The 14,645-nt window shown below is 36.1% G+C and overlaps 1 protein-coding gene across 1 annotated transcript; it reads right to left on the minus strand.

Moving 5' to 3' along the window:
• Positions 1-2,280: 2,280 nt before the first annotated feature.
• Positions 2,281-14,461, minus strand: LOC112057249 (ras-related protein Rab-1A). The gene is made up of 5 exons (XM_024097747.2): positions 14,246-14,461; positions 13,321-13,585; positions 10,081-10,212; positions 8,546-8,760; positions 2,281-7,831 (listed from the first exon to the last, which is right to left on the minus strand). The coding sequence occupies exons 1-4, from the start codon at positions 14,257-14,259 to the stop codon at positions 8,560-8,562; spliced, it is 612 nt and encodes a 203-aa protein (XP_023953515.1). The 5' UTR covers positions 14,260-14,461; the 3' UTR covers positions 2,281-7,831; positions 8,546-8,559.
• Positions 14,462-14,645: the final 184 nt, after the last annotated feature.

Consider the following 14,645-nt stretch of genomic DNA (forward strand, 5'->3'; position numbering starts at 1 on the left):
CGGCATAATATAAGAAATAGCAGTGCAGCAGTGATAACCCAATGGATATGACCTCTGCCTCCGATTCCGAAGGATGCCTTCAGTTGTGTGCATTTTAAGAAATTAAATATCACGTGTCTCAAACGGTGAAGGAAAACATCGTAGGGAAACCTGCATACCAGAGAATTTTCTTAATTTTCTGCGTGTGTAAAGTCTGCCAATCCGCATTGGGCCAGCGTGGTGGACTTAGGCATAACACCTCTCATTCTTAGAGGAGTCTCGAGCTCAGCAGTGAGCCGAATATGGGATGATAACGAATATAAGAAATCATATTCTCAGTCGCCAGTCACTTAGCTCCGCGGCAACCCTTCGAAGAACACTATTTAATTTTAAACTTCAAGGGTCTCTTGCGAAAGGTTGCGATTGAGCAAAATGAGGATATAATTTCCCATGTTATGCCGATTAAAATATAAAAAAAAACATACTTTATACTTAGGTGGTTGAGTTTGGTTGGTGGATCCTTGAGACCTGCTATCTCCCAAAGCCACTACGGTCCAAAGTCCATAGTTGGTTATGTTACTCATCTATAGTAGCAGCATGATAAAATGACGAAGGTCTGGCTGTCACCGTCTCTCTGTCTACTTGTTGTGCTCGGCTTGTTTCGTCGTATAAATAAGAATTTGTAGAGAAACTAATCTCATTACTTACACGTTTCTTGACCTTACCCAAGTATCAACAACAATGTACTTGACCAGGATAATGTTTTGTTTATTTGTAATCAATTTATTGTGTACCAATTGTTTGGGATTCTTTTTCCGTTCATCCGATACTGGTTTCAGTGCAGTCAGGAAGTCTCCGAGATGTAAGTACCTACATGGCTCATCATTAACAACCCATATTTGGCTCACTTTTGAGCACGAGTCTCAAGGAGACTTTAATATTATGAGAAGTTAGGCTAATAGTCCACCACCACGCTGGCCCCATGCGAATTGGAAGACTTCACACACATAGAGTAGGTAGGTATTAGGAAATTCTCAGGTTTCCTCACGATATTTTCCTTCACCGTTTGAGAAACGTTATATTTAATTTCTTAAAATGTAGGTAACTGAAAAATTTGAGGTACATGCCCCGGACTGGATTCGAACCTACGATTCACGTCATGAGGTCCTGCGTTCAATTCCTTTAGTATTGAGTTTTTCTTAAAAGAAATTCTCAGGAACAACTTGGAATTGGGAAATTGGCTTACCCTAGGATTCTGGGCTAACGATATGAAATTCTATTATGGTACCTACTAAAAAATAGACTTGATGTCAGGCCAGGCCCACCCTAAAAAATAATCCTAGATACGCCAATGACTGTTTCATTCATTGATATGTTTCAATACTGCCATAGGGAACATGCCATGGCTAGGCATTGGTGTCCGATGTAACGGCTGTCCACCACACGGCTGCGAAGACGACGAAGCTATCATACACGGCTTTTGCTGCGGCTGCGCCTATAGTCTTGGTAAACTATATTTTTGACATTTACGAAGTCTATATTTATCATCATCATCATCATCCATCATCATCATTATCAGCCGATGGACGTCCAAGCACAACGGTGTCGAGCCGCCAGCATCCAGCGGCTGTCCTCGGTCCACCTAGTGAGGGGTCGACCAACACTGCGCTTTGGTACGGGGTCGCCATTCCAGCACTTTGGGACCCCAACGTCCATCGGCTCTTCGACGTATGCGGCCTGCCATTTCAGCTTCGCGACTTGCTGAGCTATGTCAATGACTTTGGTTCGTCTGCGGATCTCTTCATTTCTGATTCGATCACGCAGAGAAACTCTAAGCATAGCCCGCTGAGTGACTTTGAGCCTTCTACTATTTTTATAGGTAGATGATTTAATTTGCTGAAAATAAAGGCAAGATAAGTGTACCTATATTTAATTTGATCTGTTGCCAACTGAATATCCAGAAGGAAGTGATAACTACATATGTATTTTTTTTTCGAGAAATTACCCTTCATTTAGTCCCCCCAACTCATTTTCATAGAGGGCCTCTCCAGGCAACGCTACGCCACTGCATTTAGATATCTCAAAATTTCTTCTTTCAAGTTTAGTTCTACCTATTTTATTTATAATTCGTGTGTTTTTCTTACAGACAGGATGCCAATCCTGTGTCCGGACTTCTTGCAGTGTCCTCTCAACTTACACGGCCTTTGTCACGACTACGAATATATGATGAGTTGTTGTTGTTAACGTCCGTTAAACAAAATACGTGCGAATGAGGGCTAAAGGAAGACAAAATAAAACATCTTTTAATAGCATACTGTTTTAATTTCTAAGAAACCCTCAATACAGAATTACAGTGGGTCAGCGGATCGATTAAGTAAACTTAACATTCTTCACATAATAGTACAAAAATAACATTACTTGAGTAAGTTACAATTAATATTATAGAAATAATAAAATAATTTATCATTTCGCTCGATGTTGTAAATAACAATTGCATTATCGATTATTGTTGATTCATAATAGCTAAATACAGTGAAACAATCATTCTATGTGTATGGAAATGTAGCTAAAAAGTAAATCTTTGTATAGTAAGTATTATCAATATACAATAAGTAATTAATATTTATAAAAAAACTAGTTACAGTTCGTTTCATCTAGGTTGGTGCAAGTGACAGTTCGTTTCACTCTTGAAAGTTTGCCGCGATTCACGATAATAGTACGTATTTATTATGAACGTCATATAGGCGACTGTCACCGTAACCGTGCTATCTGAATAACATTTTAGAGTAAAATCAAGTCATCATCATAATCATTTTTCACCCTCTGCCTGTTCATAAATTAATATGATAACGAAAAATTGTCGCTGGAAGCAGTTAATTAATAAAAAAATATATTGTTGTAAGTATGAATAACTCAAACGATGAAGGAAAAACATTGTGAGGAAACCTGCATACCTGAGAATTTACTTAATTCTCTGTGTGTGCGAAGTCTGCCAATCCTCATTGGGCCCGCGTGGTAAAAACTATTGGCCTAACCCCTCGAGAGGAGACTCGTGCTCAGCAGTGAGCCGAATATGGGATAATGATGAATATCTCTTATCCTCTCTCCTACAAGAAGGCCTGGCCGTGTAGTGGGCCGTTATAATAGGCTGATAATGATAAAGAATATAAATACCAATAAGATTTACAAAGAAAAATGTCTGACTTTTATTCACTCTGGGTCACATGCACTCTCTCATCTGTTTGGTGAAGTGTAACTAATTTTTAACAATACATTTAAGCAACACCAAACAGCTGTGTAAAGCTGGCATAATTGTCAAGTACATCTGTTGGTCTATTCACTAATTTGATCTTTATTAATTTCGTATATGTCATGTCAAATAACATACGTGAATTAGACTGAAGAACTTTAATTTTGATGTACATATATTATACCTACCCCTTAATATTGTACATACTGTAAACATTATGACATCTCATCTCTCTCTATCAACAATAATTCATTATTCAAATAAAGACAAGATCCTCTAGTCATGTGGCACGTTTTCTTTCTACAAACGCCAACGCTTCGAAAACTAAAAAGATGTATGAGAATGACAGAAGCAATCGACAACTTGATCACGTGACCTGTCGATAATGAATGTCATTCCCATACATTTTTTTATTTTCGTTTGTAGAAAGAGAATCGACGTACTACATGCGTACAGGCCCACGTTACGAGTAAGTACATATATCATTCGACAAACGCTAACGCTCTGAAAATTAATAAAAAGTATGGAAATGACACATCCGATTGAGAGATTGGTCACGTGACCCTTCAATGAATAATGTCATTCCCATACATCTTTTAGCGTTAGCGTTTATAGAAAGCATTACACAATATGGCTAGAGTCCAAGGCATACCAGTTTCCTTCAATTGCACATTATTATTTAAAACATCGAGCAATACATTTTTTTATCATCACATCATAAGTGATAATATCATCAGCTATATTATTATTGAATATGTCTTTTAATTAATACTATGTTCCCGCTTGATTGTAATAATCGATGGCTATACGTTCAGTTTACTATACATCTGTCTAATTCCACTAAGGCCAATTTGCTATATCTACAATTTTGTGTTAAAATATATAACTACTAGAGTGATAATAAGAAATTCTAACACAAAATTTTGAACACAGCACAACCCCAGTACGCATTTACAATGAATCAAAGATTTAAATCGAAGATATACCCACTTTTTCCACTGATCTACTATTTATAGATTTAAGCTCTTTTAAACTTCTGTCAAAACTATTAAAATTAATTATGTATTTGCCGATAACAATATCGACACGGGCATTGTACATCACTACACGCTGCGATAAGACCTATAGATGCAAGGGAGCACACCATATTATAACATTGCTCTCACACGCACTTATTGCTGAGCCTGCAGTCAACGATGATCCGAATTTAGCTGCTCCACTGAGCGCACACACATGCATAATTTGTTAACTTACATTTACGTATATATAGTTTTTACACTTCCTGAACACACAACTCGACATTACGACAATATTTAAGTATTTTTTTAAATAACTTTCGTTGATTACTACGCGACTAAATGAAATTAAGACTACCTTTGTTCGCCTCGGTTTTGACGCACTAGTGACTACATATCTAACAGTATAAAATTTTTGCCAGCGGTGAGATTTTGACTATAATTGAAGGACCTTAACCAAATCTCATTACATTACCTACAGTCGCGTGTCTTAAATCGTTCACTGATGACACGTACTGCATTAACTCATGTGAATAAAAGGTTAGGTATATGTACGATTCAAATCTTCGAGATAAATAACATTATATACCTATGCGGAATAACACCCAGTGCATACGAAGTTATACAAAAAATAAAAGAATAATAATAGTACCTCGGTGACGTTTAGAACGATGAAACTCAACAGAAGCTCGAACAAACACAATTAGCCTACGCACGAAATGGACAACGTTCAGACACGATAAGTTTGAATTACATTGCAAGACAGACAACATTCCATATTAATTTTTAAAATCGACAGTTCAACATTTTCACTTGCCATTCATAAACACAGCGCAGCCAATCAAACGATTTGGTGCTCATTAGGCATGTATCATCAACATATCTCTCGAGGATAAGACTTATTGTCAACCAGTAGCAACGAACTTGACTCTTTCGTCCCTCGCAACGAAACAGAGAGCGATATTTTTGATTCCGCCGTTATTGGTCGACGTTAATCTCTTTCGTGTCTCGAAATATGACGTAGTAGAGATGAGACATATTTACGCTACCAGGTCTTTAATCCCTATTCCTCCAGAAATGAGGAGCACAATCCTAATAGCGAAAAAAAATAGTTTGAAGTATTTTATTTTGCTAATTTGATTGATTATAGTATGGCTTAATTTCCTTTCCTCCACAGGAGACCACTGTCAAATACATACTTTAAAGTATTTTAAAACCCGGTATTTAGCTAGTATTATTTTGTATATAGCCGTACTATTTTTATATACTCGTACTTGAAAGTCCTGGTATTGGATTTTGCAAGTATGTCTAACCTCTATGACGTTACATGCAATCAGTAACTAAGACAATCATTAGAATACGAACATCTATAATGGCTCCTTTAGACCATTGCCATGATGGCCCACCACCACCGAAGTGAAGTGGGCATAATTGGTGGGCCACCGCTCAGCTGTACACACAATCATGCATGGCCGAGCCAATTATATTAATCTTTCCTGCGCTTTTAGCTCTCACAGTATCTTATATGTGCCATACCGTATTTCATCTTGATTTTGTTCGACTATGTACCTACGACTATATTATTGCAGGCGTATCCAAGAATCATTTTATGACAATTACAGTGACACTATGTTTCTTCAATATGGTGACACCATGTTTCTTCAATATAGTGACACTATGTTTCTTCAATAGAAACTCCTTGTGTAACTTGGCTTTAATCGAGAGATTGCACTTAATATCATCACGAGTAAATTGAAACTTATTTTTCAAATAGAAAATGGATTTACTTAAATTTGACGCTGGTAGCAGATGCAATTATTAAAGCTAAAGTGATCGAAAGATGGATGACGTCATACGGCAAGATCAAAGACGGTGGTGCAGTTGAACTATCGTATTATTTACCCAATAATTACTCCATATTTATTTAGTGTTAGCGTAATACATTGTTATTTTATAGCAGTATGTAGTTTTTAGTATAATTTTATTAAATCCAAGCGAATTTACAATAATTCAATCTATGTTATGTATTAATATCAGATGAGTAAGATGTTATTAGTGTAAATATATAGAGTGGTTTTTAATTTAGACCATCATTTAGGATTTAAAAAACGAGGGGTTAAAAATTCTAAAAAGGTCAGGTAAGATATGTTTACAGCAATACCTTAGGTTTTCTGCTAAAAAATAACCATGTATTAATAAATTTATCATAAAATTCGTATCGAATAGCCAATTTTTACTGTTCGCCCTCGGAACCTCAAACAGTTGATCACACAAGGTTCGTTACACTAGATACAAAAACACATAACATTTCGCATATTGCTTCGCGTTCAGGTCTTGCCTGCATCTTCGATGTTGCAGAAAGCCGAGAAGTAAAACGGAGAAACTTGAGGTGTAAAGATACAGACATTAAAGTGTACTGTAAACTCTATATAACGACACTAAAGATACAGTACATTTTATGGCGTTATACGAGTTATCTTTAAATGAAAAGAAGATGTATGAGTAAAAGTTTTTCGTCAATACAGTGATTTTATTTTACTACCCATGTTTACAGTTTGAAAGTTTGTGAGCAACTAAGAATACATATACACAACTAAGATAACATATTAAGTCCATGATTTCTACTTGTTAGTCATGGTCAACAACGGTCTACAATATGCAGTAGGTATGCGATCCCAATTTGTAAACAAAAGAACAAATTTCTTAAAAATATTTTTTGCATGATGCCGACAGTCCAGCATTTAGTCTAGGATAATAAAGCGACACAAGAGCGTACACAGCTGTGCGGTTTTCTCAATTTTGGCAATTTACAAGGTATTGAGAGTGGGTGTATTGGTTTAGCTTGCCTTCCATACAATGATACACTCTATAGTGTATCATTGTATGGAAGGCAAGCTAAACCATCTAAGCTATGTGATGACGCTTTAGCGAGTTTGTCGTTAAATGGAGTGACGTTGCATGGAGTTTACACGAATGCGAATTTTAAAATTTTTTGCGAATTTAATATTCGCAAAAAATTTTAAAATTTTCGTTGAATGTAAAAACAACTTAGTGATTATTTCATATACCGTTTACTTCAGTTTTAATTGCTTTACATAATTATAAATAAAATTATGTATTAAATATTTCTAGTAAACAAAAAGTTCGAGTTAGTAGTGTTAAAACTGTCATTAATTTGTGGTAAAAGAAAAACAACATGAGCACTAAAACAAAACATATATTATTAAAAAAAAATTACATCATCCACCTCTCCGACATTTACTTCTCGGCGTCCTGTTACATCATTTTGGAATTACAGCACGGAATTAACCTACGATACTCATTATATATAAACATGTATAAACATACACCCATCCATTTCACCACGTTTTCCATTTAACTAACGATATATCGGACAGTAGCAACTTAAATGGAGTTAGCTTATGACGTAACGTTACGACGAGCGGACGCCCGGCACTATAATATTATATATAATTTAATTTTATTTATAATAGGGATGCGATCGTGAATTTTTTTGTGGTAATTGCATTTTAATAGCCGGTTAGCGGCCCGTGCCTCGACCCACGCGCTGTCTCCCGCCGCCAGCCTGTGTTCACAAACGAAATAAAATATATACATTAAACTAATAAATAATTATCTAGATTATAAATTTAAATAAAAGTATAAATAGAAGTGTGTTTTCAAAATAACTGTGTTTTCCCAAGTGATTGAATGTCACCCATATTTAGGGAGCAAGATGGAAAATTATTTAAAAAGAATTCAAACTGCATCGTATGACTTATCTAATGAAAGAGCTTGTTAAGAGGATCTTAACATTTTTTTTTTGTAACTTTGAAATAAATAGTTTCAAATTTATTCAAGAAAATAGACATTTAACCTAACCTAACCCTTCCCTAATTTAAAATTTTAAAAAATACAGAAGTTAGCTTTCTATTTAAAGATTTCCGGAAAACCCTAAACTATTAATTGTTTTAATAAGAAGATTACTTTTGGGGGGCAAGATGGACAAAATTAAAAAAATATTTAAAATTGCAACACGTTACACATCAAATGAAATTCCAAGTTATTTAAAAAAATAAGACGAAAATTTACTGTTTCCTCTCACTCAAAAATATGACTCATAATACCTACTCAAAAATATGCCCCAGATCTCGGACACGGACTCGGAGCTCTCGAGTATGAAATGACGTATGGAAGCGGTCAGCGTTGCCGGGACGTCGAAGCAATACGTAGTAGTGTACATTAAAAATCAAAGAAACTTCCAAAAGCAGTTAATCTTTATGATTATGCGTACACTCACCGTGTGCGTCGTGTTCAGCAGCAGGACGACTTGCCGGTGTCGATGGGGCGGCCTTGGTCGATCTTGACGGCGGGCCCGCCGGGCGCGGTGCCCGCGGACGGCGGCCCCACGCGCGCCTTGATCTCCGCCGCCATCGTCATGAACGCCTGTTCCACGTTCGTGGAGTTCTTGGCTGACGTCTCGAGGAATGGTATTCCCAGTTGCTCTGCATATTGCTGTACAACAAGGTTATTTGGATAACTAACAGCTATTTAGGACTTGTTAGTAATATGCGTGGAGTGGTAATGGATAGCACACATGGTTCGAAAACTAAGATCTGTTGGGACTCTGATGTGACCATAGACGGCAACATGCAGTGTGGAGCAACACCAATGCAGGCAGGGAAGCCATCTGTATCCATCAGTGGACTTTATATTGTACTAGCTGAACCAGAAAATGTTGCTGTCCTTTAAAAATTTTGGGGTGGATTTAAGGGTGAAATATAGATGTTTGCCGATTCTCAGACCCACCCGATATAAAATTTCAGAAAATCGATCTACTCGTTACGGAGTAGTTCGAATAACTAACAAACAATTAATAGTAGTTATTTGTGTGAATTTTTAAATTTTAAACATTACATAAAGTGCTGTACGAATTACGATAATAATTCGGTACTATATTTGAGCCTCGATAGCTTCCACTCGTAAGTAATACAAGCCATTCCATTTATTGGGTGTTGTTTTTCAGCGCTTGTGTACACACTAAGTTCAAGACCATTTTAGCCAAGTTTATTGCTGACTAATTTGGATTGTTCAAGTTTTGGCATACATCCAAACAGTTTACCAATGAACAAAGAGAGATGATGAACTTTTTTGAAAACTTTTTATGACATATAAAGATAAGTAGGGTTCAAATTTAAATTTACGTGATATGCGGGACTTTGTTTACTTTCCTAAGATGATAAAACAGGGCGTTGCACTTTCTTATCTTTCATTTACCTGTAGCAGTAGGCAATCATTAGCAGACTCTCAATCATCGTTCTTTTAAGGCTGACACATAATAATTTTAGCATGCTCATAAAATTTAAAATTTTATTCTTTTTTAATTTTTGTCTGTCTGTCAGTCTTTTTGTTGGCTTAATCATCAGAGATCACAGATCATTTGAGACAGGAGATTATAGTCAAAATACGGCAAGTACAGGACTTGTGACCAATGGCTTAAGGAATTCCTTGACAATCGAATAACACTCCACTGCTCCGCTCGTGTTCTTCTCTCTGCCTAGCCAAATTTGGTAAGATCCTATTAGAGCAGCTTTGGATACTTCTACGGCGTACAGACTAACCACATTGCCATAGGAGTCACAGGATTGCCCTGTAAATATTCGAAAGTCGTAGAGTTTATAGTTTAGATTGCATAAAACCCCAATCGGCCCAGCCGGGGATCGAACTCAGGACCTCCGTCTAGTATATCCACCGCGCATACCACTGAGGTTTTCAAGCGTATTCACGCGTACAAAGCCACGGGCGTCCGCTAGTGCATAGTTGGTATAGAATTACCTTAGCTGTGGTATAGTCGACAACCTTCTTCGTCGTGAGATCGCACTTGTTACCAACGAGCAGCTTGTTGACGTTGTCGCACGCGTAACGATCGATCTCCTCCAGCCACTGTTTGACGTTGCTGAACGAGTCCTGGCGAACAAACAAATTATTTCACCTTTTAACATTTTAGTCTACTGTCACCACATGTCACGTTTTAAGGACACCACATGACTCGTTTTAGGGGCACCGCGTGTCACGTTTTAGGGGCACCGCGTGTCACGTTTTAGGGGCACCGCGTGTTACGTTTTAGGTGCATCACATGTCACGTTTTTATCATTTACTTTCATTTATTTATGTCCTTTTTTTAATTTTAACAATATTACAAAATATAATACAAAATAATCCCGCTGCGGGACATTTGAATGCCCAAGCAACCGGTGGTCAGTTACAACAACAAAACAATACGCTTCACAACAGTGAATTTTATTGTAGGCGACTTATGTTTGGAAGTCTTGGATTATGAATTCATTGCATATTATCGGAATCGGAAATGAATACATAAGTTTCCGATCAGCGTTTTATTGAATTTCCTTGATGAATGAGTGAACATATACTAGAAACTATAAGTAAGTAGGTAATATAGGTAACTGCCTCAAATGTGTTAAAACAAAACAATTGTAATAAACTATCACATTATCCTAACATGAGAAAACTCGAAAATAATAAAAGTACTCATTATAAAATATCATCTAACACAGACTACATATACATTATCAATTTGGACAATCAAGTTCATAAATATTTAATCATATTATGATAACCATGATAGCCTAATTAACACATGCATATATGTACGCCAGAGTGTTTCCATGATTCATCAACTTTATTGATCTCTAACTAAAGGCAAGGAAAAATTATGCACCCTTGATAATTATAAAAAAAGACTATTATAGCTTGGCAACTTCGTTCGCAACACTACCGATGTTCCGCGCGGGCCGGGAAGCGTGTAGCGATGAATGAAATCCCCATGACTGATGCACGTCACTTCCCCGCACGCACAATTTCACACCCACACAGTCTTTCCCCCTGTCGCCCGCATATCATGGGAGTTATCAACGAACTTGCTAGACTATAGCCATTTCTATTTATTTTAAAAGATGATCAACATACATTTGCACTAGTATGTGTGACAATAGTCCAATGGGTCAATCAAGTGTGAGATCCGCATCAAAACACAACATGATGTATGAACTTGACTAATACTGCAACATAATATAATACATAAGTATTATATGTTGCATATTAAGTATTATAAGGTTTTCATATCAAAAAAGTAGGTTTGGCCACAATGTTAATGTGTCATGCAAACAAAAGACACTGATTAGCAACAATTAATATATCAGTCACATAATAATGCCTGAGGATACTTAATAAAATAAAATCTTTTGTTAAAGGATCTGTGACTCTGGTGTTGCAAGTATAATAAGTACATATAAGGTAAGTAGGTGGTGGCAATCAATTAACATCAGGTGAACTGTGCTTTCTAACCTCCTGCCTACCAGAGATATTTTTTGTTTATTATGTTATTTTGTTCTTACATACTATGAGTAGTACAGATGTAGGTAGGAGGATAAGGAAATAATCTACAGCATTGAGCACATAGAACTCAGAATTATTATGGGGCAACAACTACAGTGCTAAGAGCTGTGATAGCCCAGTGGATGTGACCTCTGCCTCTGATTCCTGAGTGTGTAGGTTCAAATCCGGTCTGGGGCATGCACCTGCAACTTTTCAGTTGTGTGCATTTTAAGAATTTAAATATCATGTGTCTCAAATGGTGAAGGACATTGTGAGGAAACCTGCATACCAGAGAATTTTTTTGATTCCCTGCATGTGTGAAGTATGCCAATCCGCATTGGGCCAGTATGGTGGACTATTGGCCTAACCCCTCTCATTCCGAGAGGAGACTCAAGCTCAGCAAGAACAGGATTGATAATGAAGATAATGATGAACAAGTAACAGGAAAGTATGAGTATAATAGGGATTCATGGAAACAAATTACTAGTAGTTTGTTTTAGAGGACAAAACAAACTACTACATTTAAGCCAAGCTAGTCATTAATATATAATGTATGAATATATAATGGATTAGGTAAAAAATCTGATTAATAGCAATAAAAAATTTAAATTTAATATCAGTTAATTTCAAATTTATAAAGTGTAGGATTCCATTATGTATGTAATTCAAACAGCAAAGTACCTTGAACTGTCTACACAAGAAATAAAACATGCAAAGATTTCTATTTCAGTTACAAAACAATATATCCAAGATTTCTATTGTTGGATTATTTGCTACTAGATTTTGACCTCAACTTCACTCACTTAATAATTTAATATAGATTTTGTAAATCAATATTATACCAGACAACCATTCAAATGTTATCTAACTATTTCTCAATCATATTTAGTGGGGATCTAATCTTTGAAACTTCCTGATCCTTTCAATCATATCAGCCGATGCACATCCACTGCAGGACATAGGCGTTTTGTAGGGACATCCAAACAAAACAATTCTGAGCCGACTGCATCCAGAGTATCCCTGCAACTCTCTTGATGTTATCAGTCCACTTGGTGGGGAGTCAACCAACACTAGTTGATTTCTAGTGCGGGGTCGCCATTCCAGCACCTTGGGACTCCAACGACCATTGGCTTTTTGAACTATGTCCTGTAACTACACCCTGTCCATTGCCATTTCAGCTTTGTGACTTGTTGAGCTATGTTGGTTACTTTATTGACTCAATGCTTTATTGGAATAAATTCTCCCCAATTGTTCTACATAAAATGATAGTAATTTAAAAAAAAATAGTAGTAATTTAGAACTATAAGCAGGCCATAACTTAAGATACTTAATTTTACTGAACAATTTTCTAGGGGTGTATTAGTTATTGGAATCACCAAAGTCTAAAAAAATGTTTTGGAATTAAACACCCTACCACCATAACTCACCTTATTCATAGTTTTGACTACACAAAATTTGAGCATTATGGTCAAGAATAAATGTTTACTTTTTTACTGTACTCTGTTAATATATTAGTGTCTAGTCTCTCTCACTACCAGGGTCACAGATAGACAATACAATATTGACTACTTTTTTGTTAAATCATGAATCTGGTTTGATTATAATTCCTTATAGTCCGGTATTTTAAAAATAACAAAACAACTTTATTAATATATTAAATAAAAAAAAGAGTATATATACCTGATCTGTGCAATCATAAACAATGATGATCCCATGTGCTCCTCTGTAATAAGATGAAGTGATTGTTCTGAATCTTTCCTGTCCCGCTGTGTCCCATATTTGTAACTTTATTGTCTTTCCATCTAAATCTAAAGTCCTAATTTTAAAGTCAACTCCAATTGTACTGATATAGCTCTCTGTGTATGTGTCGTCGGCGAATCGGAGCAGCAGACAGGACTTTCCAACACCAGAGTCGCCAATCAAGAGGAGTTTAAACAAGTAATCGCTGGAAACAAAGACAAATATGGTAATTAATATTATGAATGGTAAAGTTTGTGGTTTTACAGGAGATAATCTCTGGATCTATTGAACCAATTCGGAAAATCATTTTTCTACTAGAGAGCTACATAATTCGTGAGTGTTATAGATTATATTATTTAATCCCAGTATTCTCATGGGAACGGGAACTACGCAAGTGAAACCGCGGGGCGTCGGCTGCTATGTGAATAACAATAAACCTGATTCATTTACGCATCTATAAAGTACTATATCGTTGTGTTCTGCGTATTGATAAACACGCAAAATCTGCGGCCTCAGGAGTGAAGCGTATCTTTGTCTTTCAAAACAAAGAAGACAACGTAAAACTAGTTCTAAGTCGAGTTACATTTACAACTTTTAATCATACGGGCGGAAGTGTAAAACGAGAGATCAGTAGAACACCCTTCACACAAATTCGTGATTACGTTTCGATTTCATTGGTACTATGAACGTAATGAGTCACCAGATTTTTTTTTACTAACGATTCAGATGCAAAATGAAAACTGCAGGGGCTTTTGTAAGGTAACGGCACTTCAAGAACACAAATATTATGTATTATGTAGTGAACATGCTAAAATTTAAAGAAATTCAGCCCATCCTTGATGGATATAGCACAAAAGATACTTACTATTCAGGATTCATTTTGTACTATAAATGTATTTGAAACAAAATGATTGCTTGATGGATTATAACGAAAAGTAATAAATGTCCTTTGTTTCGATTTTAAGCAGCGCAAAACACAAAAAAAATTATAATATTATACGTAGAATAATGGCCGCCGACACTGAAACACCCACACTGACGTAAGTCAGAAATTCACAAATGGCAGGAGTGCCACTTGGCAAAAATAAATGACGTTTTGAAACTTAACAATATTTTGAGTAATTTTATTTTTCTATTAATGTAATTACAATATTTTTTAAATTAATTAAAAAAAATTAATGTGTGCCCTTGTAAGTTTCTAGTACAAAAATGAGTAAGTTATCGAATTAAGCAGTGCAGTACAGATTACAACGTGAAATTCACAG

This window comes from Bicyclus anynana, chromosome 21, assembly GCF_947172395.1.
Source record: "Bicyclus anynana chromosome 21, ilBicAnyn1.1, whole genome shotgun sequence".
Taxonomy (NCBI): domain Eukaryota; kingdom Metazoa; phylum Arthropoda; class Insecta; order Lepidoptera; family Nymphalidae; genus Bicyclus; species Bicyclus anynana.